This window comes from Pelophylax lessonae (assembly GCF_965119305.1).
Source record: "Pelophylax lessonae genome assembly, chromosome: 4".
Classification (NCBI taxonomy): Eukaryota; Metazoa; Chordata; class Amphibia; order Anura; family Ranidae; genus Pelophylax; species Pelophylax lessonae.
The window spans coordinates 630,507,729-630,525,912 of record NC_138771.1 but is presented as its reverse complement, the minus strand read 5'-3'; the positions used below and the strand labels follow the sequence as shown (position 1 = coordinate 630,525,912).

Here is an 18,184-nt window from a genome sequence, read left to right as displayed (position 1 = left end):
TAGACGCCCTGCTGGTGGCATTCCCACCTGACAGCGGGGGCACAGTGGAAGCACAAGGCGAATGCAGAGGAGGAGGAAGAGGTAGCCAACGCAGCCGGGGCACCACCAGCACACCAGAAGGCCGGGTTAGCATGGCTGAAATGTGGAAAATCTTTGTCAACACGCCACAACAACCATCACCACCAGCTGATATGGAATGTCTTAGCAGGAGGCAGCATTTCACCAACATGGTGGAGCAGTATGTGTGCACACGCCTAGATCTACTGAATGATGGGTCTGCCCCCTTCAACTTCTGGGTCTCCAAATTGGGCATATGGCCTGAGCTTGCCCTTTATGCCTTAGAGGTGCTGGCCAGTGTATTATCTGAACATGTATTTAGCACGGCAGGGGGCGTTATCCCATACAAGCGCAGCCACCTGTCCAGAGCAAATGTGGACAAGCTCACGTTCATTAAAATGAACCAGGCATGGATCCCACAGGACTTGTCCGTACCTTGTGCAGAATAGACATGTATACCAGCCTTACCCAGCCATTGTTGTATTTTTGATCTTTCTCACTCCTTTGGGGTGTACCCTAATTTAAAAAAAATTAAATTAAATTAAAAGCCAAAACCAGTGTTGGCTACCTTGTCCTCCTCCACCGCCGCCGCTTCTACCTACACTGCCACATCCACCTCCACCTCAACATCCTACTCCATATGGACCTCATCCTCCTACATGAAGATTATTATTTTTTATTTTTATGTATTTTTTGTTATTTTAAGTTATTTTCCTATCCACATTTGTTTGCAGAACACTTACCATACTCTTAACAACATTTTGCTGCCATTTGCACCCCTCTAGCCCTTTCCATTACTTTTTTAGAGCCATTTTAGTGCTCAAATGTTCGGGTCCCCATTGACTTCAATGGGGTTCGGGGTCAAGTTCGGGTCCCGAACTCAAACTTTTTTGTGAAGTTCGGCTGAACCCGTTGAACCCGAACATCCAGGTGTCCGCTCAACTCTAATTAAGATAAAAAAAAAAAAAATAAACTACTGCCTTTACATCTCCTTTAACAGGGAGACAGCTAGGTAAATGTATATGCTGTCTGCTTAACAAAGGCTGTGATTGTTTAACAGGGTCTGCTCAATGTGTTCTGGTGTTGCTCATGCTGTCTTGAGAAGTTTTACACTGGTCTAGTAGCTATGGAATGTACTGGACAGTGGGTGGAAACCATGCAGATGAGAGCATGAATGTCCATACAGTCTTGGCCAATTAGAAGGGGATGTGCCCCAATTCACACTGGATGACTGTATTTATATTTGAAGAGCACATGTGCTCTGGGTCTTCCTCTAGAGCACATGTGTTAAATACAAGGCCCGCGGGCCGAATCCGGCCCTCCAGACCATTTAATGTGGCCCTCACACCTCTCCTAGAGCTGTAGTAGAGCTCCAGCCCTCCTTTGAGCCTCCTCCAGACCCTTCACTTTCTGCTTCCTAGCCCTGGCCCCAGCCTCTTCCCAGCAGCAGCACAAGGTAAGGGGGTGCCCTGATGTAAGGGAGGGAGGGGGGACTCTTGACATCTGATGTTAGGGGGTTGGGATACTCTGGACTTCTAATATTACAGATGCAACTGGCCCTTTGAGGGCAATCATAATGCTGGTGCGGCCCTCGATGAAGTTGAGTTTGACACCCCTGCTCTAGAGAGAGAGGTCCAGGTGGAAGGGGGCTGCTGCCCCTCCTCAGTGCAGGCTGCCATGCGGCCTCAGGTGGGCAACCTGAGGACCTGAGACATTGAAGCCGTAACCCATGGTTTTTGTGAAAGCTGACTGAGGGAGGATGTCCACGGATCCTGTCTGGTACTACTGAGGAGGAAGGCTGCCGCTGGTGCTTCAGGAGCCTTGTAAGTAAAGCCCCACCCCCCACAGGGGATCCCTAGGACTCGTGCTGCTAGATCCCCCTCTTGGTGTTAGAAGTCAATTGCTGGTTGAAAGCTAAAGGGGGCACTGGCTAGTGTCTTGAAGAGGCAAAGTTCACTGAGTTCCTTCTGCTACAAAGGGACTACAGCTGCTGTATGGTCCTAATGATAATCAGCTACACAGTTCTCTCGGGATAGTTGTCCTCACTTGTTAATAGTTAATTTGGAGTGTCCCACTAAATTCCTTGTCCTATCTAAGTTCTCCAAATAAACAAATCCCCTAGATTGATAATTGGAGACTACAAGCAGAAGAGTGTGTGCACCTGGCTGTGTAATAATACCCTGAGACTGGCTGTGGATTAATCAGTGCGAGACTCATGCACAAATATTCAAAAGGCTCTTGAGGGGGTAGCGCTACAATTATATTTATGCAAATAATTTGGAATGTTAAGATATACCACACACTGATAAAATAATTAGCATTAACCTCTTCCGGACTGCCTGCCACAGATTTACTGTGGCAGGCAGCCCCTCCTGTGCTACGTAGGTTGTGTGCCTGCTGCTAGGGGGCCGTCACGCTCCCACCCCCACTTGGCTGCGGGGACTCCCATGCAGGGGTCACCTGCGATCGCTCCCTTCTGAGAGAGAAGAACGGGCAGCTGTTGTAAACACAGCTGACCGTTCTTCTCTCTGGAATGATCACAGATCTATATGATTTATATAGGATCACAGATCTCTATGATCATTTCAAAAGCTCAACCCCCATACAGTTAGAATCACTCCCCATGTAACCCCTTGATCACCCACTGTGTTAACCCCTTCCCTGCCAGCAGGGCCGCCATCAGGGGGGTACAGGCAGTACTGATGTAAGGGGCCCGAGCCTCTAGAGGAGCCCGGCGGGGACTGCTTCCCTTACACTTTAAAAAAATTTTTTTTCCGAACTTCACAGGACCGCCACCCGCACCCGACCCCCCCTCCCCCCGCCACAGGGGGGGGGGATATGAGATAATACTGTTTGTGCCTGTGTGTTTAGTGGGGGTGGGGGCGTTCTAATCATCAGCAAGATCGTCGCCGCACGCCCCCTGCCCCCACCGCCGCCGCCGTCTGACTGAGGAGAGAAGGAGAAAAGAAATCCCTGCATACAGGCTTTCTTCTCCTCCGAGTGGCCGCGGGTAGATCCTGGCAAGACTCTGATTGGCCAGCACTCAGCATGGGGGTGGGGCTATCATTATGCAGGAGGAAGTGTCCCCAGCCCTCGCAGTACATGCAGCAGAATAAAGATCATCGTGGAGGGTAAGTGACTGAACTTTGAATGTGCGATGTGCTGCCTGCTGCTTGTTCACCTGTTCTTTTGTTTGGACCAGATGGGACACAGACAGACTCCAGACATGATGGAATTGCATTGTGAAAATGGCTGGGGATGATTCTGAGTGGGGAAAGGAATTACACTGTGGAGAGCCTCTTCACTTAGTAACTCTCATCCCCACCCAGAATCATCCTCATCCATTTTCACAATGCAACTTCATCATCCCCATCCCCACCCAGGGGGGGCACACTGCATTGAAGGGGGCACGCATGCACGCTGGTCTCTGCATTGAAAGGGGGCATGTACGCTGGTCACTGCATTTTAAGGGGACATGTACGCTGGTCACTGCATTTTAAGGGGACATGTATGCTGGTCACTGCATTCTAAGGGGGCCTGTATGCTGGTCACTGCATTCTAAGGGGGCCTGTATGCTGGTAACTGCATTCTAAGGGGGCCTGTACGCTGGTCACTACATTCTAAGGGGGCCTGTACGCTGGTCACTGCATTCTAAGGGGGCCTGTACGCTGGTCACTGCATTCTAAGGGGGCCTGTATGCTGGTAACTGCATTCTAAGGGGGCCTGTACGCTGGTCACTACATTCTAAGGGGACATGTACGCTGGTTACTAATTCTAAGGGGACATGTACGCTGGTCACTACATTCTAAGGGGACATGTACGCTGGTCCCTGCATTCTAAGGGGACATGTACGCTGGTCACTGCATTCTAAGGGGACATGCACGCTGGTCACTGCATTCTAAGGGGGCCTGTACGCTGGTCACTGCATTCTAAGGGGGCCTGTATTGCTGGTCACTGCATTGTAAGGGGGCCTGTATGCTGGTCACTGCATTCTAAGGGGGCCTGTACGCTGGTCACTACATTCTAAGGGGGCCTGTACGCTGGTCACTACATTCTAAGGGGACATGTATGCTGGTCACTACATTCTAAGGGGACATGTACGCTGGTCACTACATTCTAAGGGGACATGTACGCTGGTCCCTGCATTCTAAGGGGACATGTACGCTGGTCACTACATTCTAAGGGGGCCTGTACGCTGGTCATTGCATTCTAAGGGGACATGTTCGCTGGTCACTACATTCTAAGGGGACATGTACGCTGTTCACTGCATTCTAAGGGGACATGTACGCTGGTCACTACATTCTAAGGGGACATGTATGCTGGTCACTACATTCTAAGGGGGCCTGTACACTGGTCACTGCATTCTAAGGGGACATGCACGCTGGTCACTGCATTCTAAGGGGGCATGTACGCTAGTGTCGGACTAGTGTGAATGGAGTCTTACTGTTAAATATTGAAAGCACTGATGACTTTTAATACTTTTCATATTCACATGTTAAGTTGTAAGAGTGCTAAAATAAAAGTGGGTGCACTGAAGGACTTGGTAAGATGGCCAGTGGGCAGATTTGGTGGGACGGCCAGTGGGCGGGCCATGGGGAAGATTGGTGCCATGGGGAAGATTGGTGGTCAAGCATCGGGGGGCCCAGTCCTAAAGCTGTGTAAGGGGCCCCAACATTTCTGATGGCTGCCCTGCCTGCCAGTGTCATTATTACAGTAACAGTGCATATTTTTAGCACTGATTACTGTAGTAATGTCACTAGGCTGCCCAAAAGTGTCAAAAATGTCACTTAGGGGTCCGATCTGTCCGCAGCAATGTCGCAGTCCTGCTAAAAATCGCCACCATTACTAGTAAAAAAAAAAAAAACAATGAAAATGACATAAATCTTTCCTGTAGTTAATAAACGCAATAACTTTTGCGCAAACCAATCAAAATACGCTTATTGCGATTTTTTTTTACCAAAAATATGTAGCAGAAAACAAATTGGCCTAAAATGTTAAAAAAAAATTAGATTATTCATTTTTTTTTTGGGAATGTTGTATAGCAGAATGTGAAAGATATTGTTTTTTTTTTTTATTTCAGAATTGTCGCTATTTTTTGTTTATAGCACAAAAAATAAACATTGCACAGGTGATCAAATACCACCAAAAGAAAGCTCTATTTGTGGGGAAAAAAGCACATCAATTTTATTTAGGTACAGCGTCACACGAGTGCACAATTGTCCGTTAAAGTAGCGCAGTGCTGAATCGCAAAAAATAGCCTGGTCATTAAGGGGGCAAATCCTTCCGGTCCAGAAGTAGTTAAATGAGTATTTTATGAGTAAATTAATGAGTATTTTATGAGTAAAAATTGACAATAGTACATATTACTTTTAACACATTGATATTACATTTTGCTTTATTTGCTCATTTCAGGGATCACAAGATGTTTAAGTTGTATTCATCAGATGAGAACTCGTACAGTGCAACCTGGAGGCTCTGTTAACATCCCATGTTCATACTCTGTCCCTGAGAAACTGGGTGAAGATGTAAAGATTGTTTGGGGGGAGACAGGTGGAGCATCCTGCGTATCTTATAGGAAGATCTTTACCCCTTCTGGAAATGTTATAGAAACATATAAGGGAAGAATCTACAGAGAGAAGGATCCTAACAGAAACTGGACAGAATATATCAAAATTAGAGAACTGGAACCAACAGATGGACCTAGATTTTGCTGCCTACTATACGATAGTAAATTTGATTCTCCAATCAGTTGGACTACATATGGGACACTTCTGCAATTTTCAGGTAAATATTTATTAATTTATTTCCAAAAAACAAAAATGTGTTCATTTTTCAGGAAATGTAATTCAGAGAACCTAGTGTTTTCTTATTAATGACCCTCCTGGTAAAAAATAAAACCCTCTACAAGACTGGCCATCTTAATCAGCAACCAATGGAGATAGATGAGTCCCTGAAAATCTAAAATATTGCCGAAATACCAAATCCCAGCAGAGGATGGTTGTTGGGTATGGGTGAATTGGCCTAATGGTTAATAAAAACATGTTCAGCAAGTTATATGGTTGGCTTGCAGCACGGTGTCCAGGGACAACAGAGTTGTCTTATTAGAGGCAAATACAATAGACCCTTTATCCTGCAACAGAAATTGCACTTTACAAGGGAATTTTCCCTTTATTTAGTAAATGAGGTAAAGCTCTGGTGACTTCCATTACAATAGCGTATCCTCTATGTGTGTAATGTGTGTGAAACTCATGGGCCATAAGGGGGATAGGGGCCACTGTGTTCTCATACATTACACAAGAAGTGTGGGGAAATTCTGTTCAGTGTCTCAGGTACAGCTGTAGATGTGATCTATTTTCTGGAGGCAAGGAGGGGGTGGTAAGCCTTGGCAGGTCTATGATTGGTGGTTGGACAAAAGCCCAACTCAGTGGAAAGGAGGGAGAGAGCAAGAGCTGCAAAAATAAACATATTGTGCCCAGGTAGAGGGAGAACAAAGGTAAGCTGTGCGAAGGGTGTGCCGTTTACCTGTACTTTGAGACTGAAGGTCAATTACTACCTGTAATGATATCCCGTACTGGACACACGAAAAGCTGTACCAAGCGGCCATGATGTTCAGTCATTATAGGTCAGCCATGAGAGTCTTGCAGAGACTGGCAGGGATATTATTCCCCTCCCCACCTCCATTAATTCATGGAATGCATAGGTTTTACACTTCAAAGGAACAGTTATCGCAACTCGGAGACATCAAAACCCAGCACTTAGGCATATGCAGAGCTCTAAACCGCTAATTGAGTCCTGGCAGGATTTCTGTTTCTTCCATCCAGGCCTATCCTAAAACTTTGATCAAGTCCATTAAGGATAACCAGAACTAATGGGGGTCGTAAAAGGCAATCATAGAGCCCTGCTCAATTCAAAACTTAACAAATAGACACACGATTAATATTCAGACATGAACATGACACATTAAAAAGTATACAGTAAACCCCCCTCCATTGCGGAGGTTACATTCCGGACCCACCCGCGAAAAGTGAAAATCCGCGAAAATAGAAAGACCCTATTTAAATACACCCTAGGCATGTTTTTTAATAGCATTTAAAGGTCTTTAAACTAACCTTTAAGCAATAAAAACACATAAAAGATAGAGAGAGAGCAAGAGCATTGTAAAAAGACAAAACTATTGTGCTAACAGTACAGTATACTTTAAAGTACAGCAGGGCTCGACAAACCAGAATTGGCGACTAGAATTAGCGACCTGGCGCCGGGGGTGCACTGCAGGAGGTGTCCTGTCCCTTTTGATATCGGATCAGATGGCATCGGATGGAAACAGACAGACGGTCTGTTTCCATCTGATTGCCCTATAGAGAGCGGGGTTCTAGCTGTCTTTATGTGTAAATTTAGTATCAGTTATTTTTTTAAAAATAAAGCTTGGTTGTTAGTAAAAAAAAAAAAAAAAAAAAAAAAACTGTCTCCTAACTTTTTTAGCGGACTCCTATATTTCAGGCAAATTTGTCAAGCCCTGCAGTACAGTAAGAAAATAGTACAGTTTTGTACGTACTGTACTCAGCAGAAAAGAAGATGACGATAAGCAGCAAATAAGAGCAGTTACTGTCCTTCTGAAGGCGCAGGTTCAGCAGGCGCTTCTTTAGGTGTAGGTGGGTCGTCTTCTTGCTGCTCCATGACCTCCACTTCTACATCAGAGGTGGCTGTGGAGGTACTTGGGGTGGATGTGGCCTCCTGTTTTGTGAAGAACATAGTTATAGGCAGTTGCTGGGCGTGTTTCTTCTTTTGGGCGAGGAGGTTCTTGTACACCTGGATGGCTCCATTAATGCTGTTTTGGAACTGCAGTGAAAAAACCATGTCAGGATCCCACTCAGCTAACATCTGTTTCAGGTCATTGGCCGTATGCATGACACTGCCAAGGCGCTCAATTGACAAGCCTTCATCTTCTTCCTCCTCCTCATGTTCCTCCACTTCCTCCTCACTCGCTGACTTGGTGTGTTCTGTCAGATCCTCATTGGTTACTGGAGCTGAATGGGTTTCAATTAGGTCATTGACGTCATCCTGGGTCATATCCTGAAAACCTTCACCTCCTAGCAACTTCACCAGCCTAATTGACTTGTCCACAGCTGAATGATGAACTTCGTCAGGAGAGAACCCTTCATAATCTTGAATAATTTCTGGCCAAAGCTTCTCCCAACAGGCATGCAGGGTCTCCTTCTTCATCTCCTTGAGGGCCTTTGTATTTTCTCCAGACAAGTTGCAATGGTGTAATTACGCCAGTAGTTCTTAAAATTTAAATTTTCATCATTGTTCATGGATTCAACAAGATGATTCAAGGAGTTGCGAGTGTACAGCGCCTTTAATGCACGTATCATACCCTGGTCCATGGGCTGAATTAAAGACGTGGTGTTGGGTGGAAGGAACTCAACTTGCACTCCTTCGTACAATAGATCCATGGCATGGCCTCCTGCATTATCCATCAGCAGAAGCACTTTAAAATCAAGCCCAAGTTCGGCAAAGTAGACCTTGACGGCTGGGATGAAACAATTATGGAACCACTCAGTTGTGAGGTGTTTAGTCATCCAAGCCTTAGGGTTATGCATCCAATGGACTGGTAGCTGGTTCTTGTTTTTATGCTTCAGTGCTCTGGGATTCTTGGCCTTGTAGACCAGGGCTGGCTTGATCATAAACCCAGCAGCATTTCCACACATAACCAAGGTTACTCTGTCCTTATAAGCCTTGAATCCAGGGGCTCGGGCTTCCTCCTTCATGATGTAGGTCCATTTGGGCATTCTCTTCCAAAACAAGCCAGTCTCATCCATATTAAAGACTTGCACTGGTTGGTACCCACCCTCCTCGATGAAACTCTTGAAGGTCTCATTGGTGTACCTTGCAGCAGCTTCTTTGTCGGCAGATGCAGCCTCACCTTGCAATGAAACGCTCTTCAACTGACAGCGTTTCTGGAAGCGGTCAAACCACCCCTTGCTGGCAGAAAAGACTCCTGATGGAGATGTACCTGTACTAGAAGTAGAAGGCTGATCAGGATTGTCGCTGTCTGACTGTTCGGCTGCGGCAGCGCCTTCTTCAGAGCCTCCTTGATTGGCAAACATGTCGTACAGCTGGTACAGTCCTGATGGTGTTACCATCCAATGTGATGCTTTTTTTTTTCTGCAATCTTGGATCCAAATGGCCAATGCAGTTTCCATCCTAACAATGTTTTTATTTCAGAAAGAAACAACTCTTTTTGCAGCTTGGTTGATCAACAGTGCAGCAGTTGCCCTCAAATTCTTGTCATCCTTTTTGATGTAGCGAATCGTTGACTCATTCATACCATAATGGCGGGCTACAGCAGCATAACTCTGTCCTTCCTTTATCATATCAAGAAGTTTCACCTTCTCCTGAATCGTAAGGAACTTCCTCTTCTGTTTTGGCTCACCGGAAGCCTTAGATGATGGGCGTTTGGGTGGCATTCTTGCTTGTGGTTGGCAAAGGAGTACATCTGCACATGCTCCGTATCGCGTTGAGGTCCACGAGCGAGGCATGCGTTCCACCGCAGCTTTGCTCTGATTCTCTGATTCACCGCTACATAACCACGAAATGGCGAAATATTACCACAATATCCGAATTAATGGGTCCTAATTAACATAGCGCTATATATCGGGACCCCAAAAACTGAACCGCGATGGAGCGGGGGTTTACCGTATATTTGAATGAGAAATGTCATACTAAATGAATTAAGGTCAGAAAAGACCTCATTAGCACATAAAGAAGGGAAGATAGCTGTCAGATATTCCCTGGGTGGCAAGTTTATCTGAGATATTCCGTGTTTGGTGTTCCTGGATGCAAGATTCAATGCTGGGCCCTGATCTATCAGTAACCGATACATATTGAAAGATATGAATAGTGGTATAAAACTGTTTACAGAGGAGGGACCTGATATTGTTATAACCCCAGGACAGCCCACGGCCATTTCGTTTTATTGGTCAGTGGCATCTGTCAACACCCCTTTTACTGCAAGTATTCTTCCTCCTCAATTCTACCTTATTTTTCTATTGTGAATTATGTCTCTGTTTCTTTGAAACACTTTTTTTTTCTGTAAATATTTTATTTGCACCAACTTTGACTTTTTCATTATTAAAATCTTATTTTGAAAAGTGTTAACCTTGTCCCCAAGCTCTTAATGCAAGCTAACAAAGAACCTGTCTCTTGAAGAGCGCTACTGCATAGAATACTGTAAATCCTATGAACATACCTGTCTGTGGTGACAGTGTGTGTTACAGACAATTATTCTAAAATCATAATTGAGATTGCTAGAATTACGAGCTTCCTCCCACTCGGACAAAATGGAGGTTGGGGTATTGAAAGGGTTAATTGCCTAATTAGCCCAGTGACAATCGCTGTCAGCCTGCTGGCACCTAGATTGTGGTCCCGCAAGCTGGAAAATCTTTGTGCAGGGTGCAGCTGAAAGTGGCATTGTTACGTAAGTGACAGTGGGGTGTGAGATTGGCTAGTCCTTTGTCACAAGTTAGTGGGAAGGACAAGGATCTGATACCCACATCCGTCACACTACCGACCTCTGAACTCTGTGGTAAGTGAGAGTTCAGGGGTCAGTAGTAAGTGAGGTGAAAGTCAGGGGTCAGTAGTAGAAATGGGCCAAATATCCCCTGTTCGGTTCGCACCAGAACACCCGAACTGACAAAAAGTTCATACCCGAACCCCATTGAAATCTATTGGAGCTGAACTTGAAAAATCAAAATTTTGAAGGCTTATATGCAAGCAATTAGCCATAAAAAGTGAATGGGGTCCGGGTACTGCTCTGGGGGACATGTATCAATGCAATTTTTTTTTTTTCAGAAAGATAATTTTTACAGGAGCAGTGATTTTATTGATGCTTAAGGTGCAACAATAGAAATTAAAAATTCCCTTTAAAGGGGGTCCCTTTAGTCTGCCTGTAAATTGGTGGATCTGTAGCATGTATAGAACATACTGCAGAAAAACTAAAAAAATGCATAAAATGAAAATAAAATACAATACCATTGCTGGCAATAGAAAAATGTTAAAAAATGCAAAATTAAAAAAAAAATGGTGTGAGGTTCCCCCCAAAATTCATACCAGACCCTTATCTGAGCATGCAGCCGTGCAGGAGAGGGGGAGGACGAGTGAGCACGCCCACCCCTCCTGAACCAAACCAGGCCACATGCCCTCAACATGGGGGTGGGGAGGTAGGTGATTTGGGGCCACCATGGGGACAATAATCTCTTCCACACAACCCTGAGATGTGGTTGTTGGGGGTCTGTGGGCAGGAGGCTTGTGAGAATCTGGAAGCTCCCTTTAAGAACGGGGCCCCCAGATCTCCCTCTCTCATGTGAATGAATCTCTTACATATTCACCAAAAATGTCAAAAAGTAATAAAAACATAGAGACAGTTTTTGACAATTCCTGACTATCTTTTGGCAATCACTACAAAGCTGCCACCGCCGGACCCAAAAAAGGAAAATGAAAATCGTTTCGCTGTCAACTAAGGCAAACCATCAATGCCTGGCTTGCCATTTGATATATGTAAGGGTGGGGCCAACTGGCGATGTTACTCGGTGGCACCACCCTCTTGTGACATCACTGACCCAGCAGTGTGCAGTGCACTGCAGTGCGCTTGGCAGGGTGAACAGCCGCCGAACGCCCTGCAAATTCGAGAGTTCGCCGAGCGGGAAAACAGGCGATGTTCGGGCAACTTTTGCTCAGCACGGACCATTCGCCCACCTCTAGTCAGTAGAATGTGACACAGAATTCAGGGGTCAGTAGTAAATGAGGTAAAGTCCAGGGGTCATTAGTAAGTGAGGCAGAATTAAGAAGTCAGTAGTAAGTGGGGCAAAGTTCAGGAGTAAGTAGTAAGTGAGGCAGAGTTCAGAAGTTAGTAATAAGTGACGCAGAGTTCAGGGGTCAGTAGTAAGTGATGCAGAGTCCAGGGGTCAATAGTTCACGCATAAGGGGTTAGTAGTAAGTGATGCAGAATTCAGGGGTCAGTCGTAAGTAAGGTAGAGCTCAGGGGTCAGAAGTAAGGGATGCAGGGTCTGGTATGGATTTCCTGGGTTACCCCCTTAAAATTAAAAGAGAAGCATGGAGTTTTGTTTTTTATGAATCATACTAACCTAGGTGGATGCTGCATCTGTCTTTGGCTGGTTCTAAGACTGAGAACTAAGCAATCAAACACTGCTGATCGCTCAGTTCTCAGTGCTATCTGAGCGAGAGCTGGTGACTGAGTCACTAGCTCTCTGCTCTGCCCCTCCAGTGCTCCCTGGAGTTCTGGGATGTGAAGGAGGCCGGAGTGGTTGGCTCAGGCTCTCAGCGACTCGCTGACAGGCTGAGCTGTGTGCAGGTCCAGGCATGTAGGCCGAACCCCACTTTATTATTGCAATCTTGCCAGAGCCTGGGCAAGCTCTGTGACGTCAGCCAACAGTGGGCTTCAGCCCACTGACTGCTAAAAATGGGTCACAGGAGTGCAGAATGAGTGGCACTCCTGTGATCCACAGGAGAAGTACAACCAAGCGAGCTTTGGTTGTACTTCTCCTTTAATACCAGACTCAAAAGACAATCCATGTATTATTTTTTTGTTTTTTATTACCTTACTTTTTAATTAACTGCATGCTCCTGCTGGGCTGGCATCCTTAACAACCACTGACAGCAAGAAAATCGCAATACCACAATTGTTTTTTAACATTTAAATTTTTATTTTATTGTTACACATATAAACAAAACAAATATTCCAATACAATACATTACTCTGCACAAAGAATGATTTTATCCTTACCTACTAACATACATACAACAAAAAAAAAAAAAAAAAAAAAAAATTCTTAGGGAGAGGGAGGGAAGGGGAATATCAATAAACCAGTTTAAAAACAGGGAGAGAAGGAGAGAGAAAAAAAAAAAAAAAAAAAAAAAGGGAAAATTCATCATTAATTATAATAATAAGAGCCTACTTATATCATTATGGAACAGGTGACCTTGGCTCACCTACAGCGTCGATCCAGGCTGACCAGACTTTATCAAATTTTTTTGGACAGTTCCTACTACCGTATGTAAAACGGTAGAATGGAAGTGTCTTAGTAACAGCAGCTATCCAGGATAGTCGGGTGGGAGGTTCGGGTAACTTCCATCGTAAAAGTATTTCTCTCCTGGCATAAAACAGGGTATATGTAATGCACATTTTAGCATATTTGTCCCCAGCCAGTTCTGTAAGGTTACTCAATAAAGTTACCTTTGGGTCCAAAGGAATCATGATGTCAAAAATTTCGCCAATAGTGTCCGTCACTTCTTTCCAAAAGGTTGCCAGGTCAGGGCATGACCAAACAACATGTAAGAATGTACCTATTTCATGCCCACATCTAATGCACATAGGATCTTTCGTGGGGTATATCCTGGCAAGACGTTGTGGCGTATAATATGCTCTATGTAAGAATTTGAGTTGTATAAATCTGTCCCTAGCCGCTATCATTGAGGGGATATAATTATTAACCGAGTCCTCCCACTCTTCCATGGTCAGATCTGGAATGTCCTCCTTCCATTTATTATAGGTTTTCTCAGGGGACTGACTATGATCTATTGAGAGTATGGAGTATATTGCAGAGAGAGATTTCCCTATTACCTTAAAAGTTAGCATTTTCTCCAAGGGGTCTGATTCCAGGACAACAGGGCCTTGGAACTGAGCTCGCATAGCATGACTGAGCTGACGGTAACGAAACCCCATGGTGGGAGGTAATGAATGGGTGGACTGAAGAGCATTAAAGCCTTGAAGTCTTCCATCTTTAATAACATGTTTCATAGTCACAATCCCTCTAGCGGCCCATAACTGTGGGTCAGGGAGATGATATAGATGTTTTAAATTAGGATTACCCCACAACGGAGTGTGGGGAGATATATGCAATGGTGTGTTATATATCACCCGCGCCCGAGTCCATATCCGCAGGACAGTCTTCATCGGACTGGTTATTTGAGGATGTGCCTGTTCCCCCCGAAAAACAAGATTACTAAGGGCCGCATATGAGCCCAATAGTGCTGCTTCTAGTGTAACTGCAGAGTTAGTTTTGGGCTGGGAGAACCACCACCGGACCGTCACCAGGACAGCCGCCCAAAAATACAATTTAAAGTTAGGAAGCGCTAAACCTCCTCTTGCAAGAGGAAGATATAGCGTGCGTCTTGCGACTCGTGGAGTACGCCCGGCCCATACAAAAGTTGTTACAATACTTTCTAATCTCGAAAAAAAGGTTCTAGTCATATCAATGGGAGAGTTACGAAAAAGATACAGAAATTTCGGAAGATAATTCATTTTTATTAAGTTAATTCTGCCAACGGGGGACAAGGGAAGCATGCGCCAAGACGCACACTTTTTATTTAATTGTGAAACTAAAGGGTCAATGTTATTTTGCTGATATACCTCCAATGTTGGACCCACTTTGATGCCTAAGTACACCATATCCTGTACCCATTTCAACGGTGTGTGAGTATCAATTAAAGATATCGATGGGTGTAATGGAAAGAGGACGGACTTGGACCAATTAATATTTATGCCTGAAAAACGGCCAAAGATGTCAAATAATTGTAGGGCCCTATGTAATGATGTGGAAGCATCCGCCAAATAGATCAAAGTGTCGTCTGCATATAAAGACAACTTCTCTTCAATGACCCCCACCTTAATGCCTCGGACCTGTGGGTCCGCCCGCAACATAATCGCTAGCGGCTCCAAAGCTAAGGCAAACAAGGCTGGGGATAACGGACATCCCTGTCGGGTGCCCCTCAGTAGAGGGAATTTATCCGACAGAGATGTATTAGTACGGACTCTAGCCGTAGGGTTCTCATAGAGAAGCTTAATCCATGAGACGAAATTAGGGCCGAACCCGAAACTAGATAGGATCCTCCAGAGAAATGGCCACTCAACAGAATCGAATGCTTTTTCGGCGTCGAGGGAGGCGACCACACCTGTTCCCCCCCCCCGACGCCAAGGCCATATGTGTGAACAATCTCCGGATATTGATATCAGTACCCCGGTCAGGTATGAATCCAGTTTGATCCGGATGGATCAATCCTGTAATGACACTATTAAGTCGATTGGCCAAGACTTTTGAAAGGATCTTCCCATCAACATTTAATAAAGAGATAGGTCTGTATGATGAACATAGTGATGGGTCCTTCCCTGGTTTAGGGATCACAACAATAACCGCTTCGCACATTGTTTTAGGGAGTTTCCCATCCTTTAGAGATCCTAGAAGAGTGGCTAATAAATACGGGCCCAAAAGGTCCATATGGGCCTTATAGAATTCAACAGGAATTCCATCCGGTCCTGGTGTTTTATCGGGTTTTAGGGAGGCCACCACTTCCTGGATCTCCAAAAGAGTAATAGGGGCGTCTAGTTTGGCCCTATCTCTATCAGTTAAGATTGGAAAGTCCACTGCCTGTAGATAATGATCGAGTTCATCTCCTGAATAATTAACCTTAGTATTATATAGGGCCCGGTAATAATCAGTGAAATTGTGATTAATAGTTTCTGGATTAGAGTGAAGAGTACCTGATTGATCCTGAATGTGTGCTATACTATACCCACTTGTCTGTTCCCTAGAAATTTGCGCCAGCATTTTACCATTATACTCGCCATGTACAAAAATATGTTGGGCTTGAGAAAGCAGTTTTTTCTGTGTAAGGGCTGTTCGTATTCCCATTACCTCCCTAGTCAAGGATTGAAATCGTGTATAATGGGTGGGGTCTCTAGTTTGGACATATAGATTTTCCATATCTCTAGCTTCCTTTTCTTTTTGCAATAGATTTGTTCGCCTATATCGTTGGATCTTCCCAATAGCTGTCTGATAATACCCCCGGGTGCAAACCTTAAAAGCTTCCCAGACCATAGCCACTGATGACGTGCCCGGATTTATCTCCCAAAAGGCCGCTATCTGGGGTTCGACTAAAGGGTTTATGTCAGAATCATCGATCCAATATCTGGATAAGCGCCATAATCTATGAGAGGGGTTACCAGATAATTCCATTTTTAAGAGAAGTGGGGCGTGGTCGGAGATCCCACGAGGAAGAACCCGAATCTCCCGCACCCGAGATAGCAATGACCCACTTGCAAACATTAAGTCAATTCGAGAAAAGGTTTTATAAGTGGCGGAATGGCAGGTATATTCCCTAGCGTGGGGATGGTACCAACGCCATAAGTCTGTCAACCCATAGATCTCAGCCCATTCAAGAAGATCCGATCTAGTGGAAGAATCTCCAGTCATTCTATCCATTTTCGGATCTGGAACCATATTAAAATCCCCCACCATGAGTATATTATCATTCTCATATTTTGCAATTTCTTTAGAAATTTTATATAACAGCCTGGTTGAGGCTGGCGGAGGTATATATAACCCTACCAGCAATAAAGTAAAAGATGATATCTGCAGATTAAGCAAAACAAATCGTCCATCCGGGTCTAAGGAGAGACCCAATAGTCTGAACGAGAGAGACTTGTGGATAAGAACGCTGACTCCACGAGAATACGTAGAAAACGTAGAGTGGTAATGATGCCCAACCCACGGTTTCTTAAGAGCCAGCGTTCGAGTACCCAACAAGTGAGTCTCCTGCAAGACACATATGTGGGGCTTAAATGCTTTTAAATATTGAAACACTAAAGAGCGTTTCTGCGGGGAATTCAAACCTCTAGTGTTCCAAGAGATCACCCTTAAAGATTCCATATCCAGTCAAGAAAACAATATATACAACATAATAACAGGAAGAAAAAAAAAAAAAAAAAAAAAAAAAAAAAGGAAGGAAACTGATAAATACAGTAAATACAATAACAGAGTAATGATTCAAACATCCCCGTCCCCCCCACCCCACCCATCTCCCCAAAATTGGAGAGGGTTTGTATCCCACCCACCGCGGACCTCATAGTCCACCCTAAGGGGTAAGTGTCAAAAAAAGGCGCTATATTACCCCCCCCCCCCCTTTAAGAAAAAAAAAAAAAAAAAAGAAGAGGGGGGGGAGAAGACTCCGGCGTTCAAAAGGACAAAAAGAAAAAAAAGAAAAAAGAGAAACTTATATCTTGAGTCACCCAGCCATCGTGTAAAGTTTGGGCAAGCAAACTATGACAGGCCAAGAGGGAAAAAAAAAGGAAAAGGGGTTCAGTTTCAGTCTTTTTTATATGTCTCAAGCCAGGATAATACCTCTTTTGGGGAAGAAAAGAAACGCACATGTTCACCATCTTGTACTCGCAATTTAGCTGGGAACAGGGTACTATATTTCAACCCCCTTTCTCTTAACTTAGAACGGGCTTGATCAAATGACTTCCTCTGACGCTGTGTTTCAACCGAATAATCTGGAAAAATAAAAAGTTTACTACCCTCATATTTCACTTCACCCTGAAAGCGCGCTGCTCGTAACACACTGTCTCGGTCACCGTAATGAAGGAACCTCAGAATAAAGGTGCGTGGAGGAGAGCCAGGAGGTCCTCGCTTCCCTGGTATCCGATGTGCACGTATCACTGAAAAAAAAGCAGAAAATTTAGCTTCTGGAAGAATGGTCGGAAGTAAGTGTTCAATAAAGGTCACTGAGTTTGCACCCTCGGACCCCTCCGGAAGTCCTAAAATCCGTAAGTTATTCCTACGATTGCGGTTTTCTGCATCTTCTGCTCGTGTTTCCAGCTGCTTAACCCTGGTTTTGAGCAACTGAAGATCCGAGTTATAATCTTTCTGATTGTCTTCTACTTCTGAAACTCGCATTTCCAACTCGGTGACTCTATCTCGAAAATTATCCATATCTTTACGGATAAGTCCTATATCTGTTTGTACACAATCAATTTTGGAGGTCAAGGCTGTCTTACAGTCTACTATGGCATGCATAAGTGTCTCTAAACTTGCGGGTGTTTCTACATCCCTGGTCACTGTTGTTTGGTCAGTCTGAGACGCCATGGTTACCGTAGATTTAGACAGTGATGTCAGAACTGCACGACGTGTCTGTACACCCCCTTTATTTTTGGGCATTCCTTCCCCCAGAGAAAAAAGGGATTCAGGAGGTTTAAGACCATCCAGTCCTGGTTTCAGTCTGCTATGATAAATTTGTTAATTACAGAGAGTAAAAAATAGTAAAGAATAGTTGG

At 44.6% G+C, this 18,184-nt stretch overlaps 1 protein-coding gene across 3 annotated transcripts in view; it reads left to right on the top strand.

Moving 5' to 3' along the window:
• LOC309551918 (uncharacterized protein) overlaps positions 1 to 18,184 on the top strand; it is an 800,893-nt gene that overhangs the window by 31,799 nt on the left and 750,910 nt on the right. Inside the window, exon 2 of one of the 3 annotated variants that reach the window (XM_082252636.1) lies at positions 5,470 to 5,841. The exons of the other annotated variants lie outside the window; for them this stretch is intronic. Within the exon in view, the coding sequence (XP_082108762.1) occupies positions 5,470 to 5,841 (372 nt within the window). The remainder of the gene's footprint in view (positions 1 to 5,469; positions 5,842 to 18,184) is intronic. 3 annotated transcript variants of the gene reach the window in all.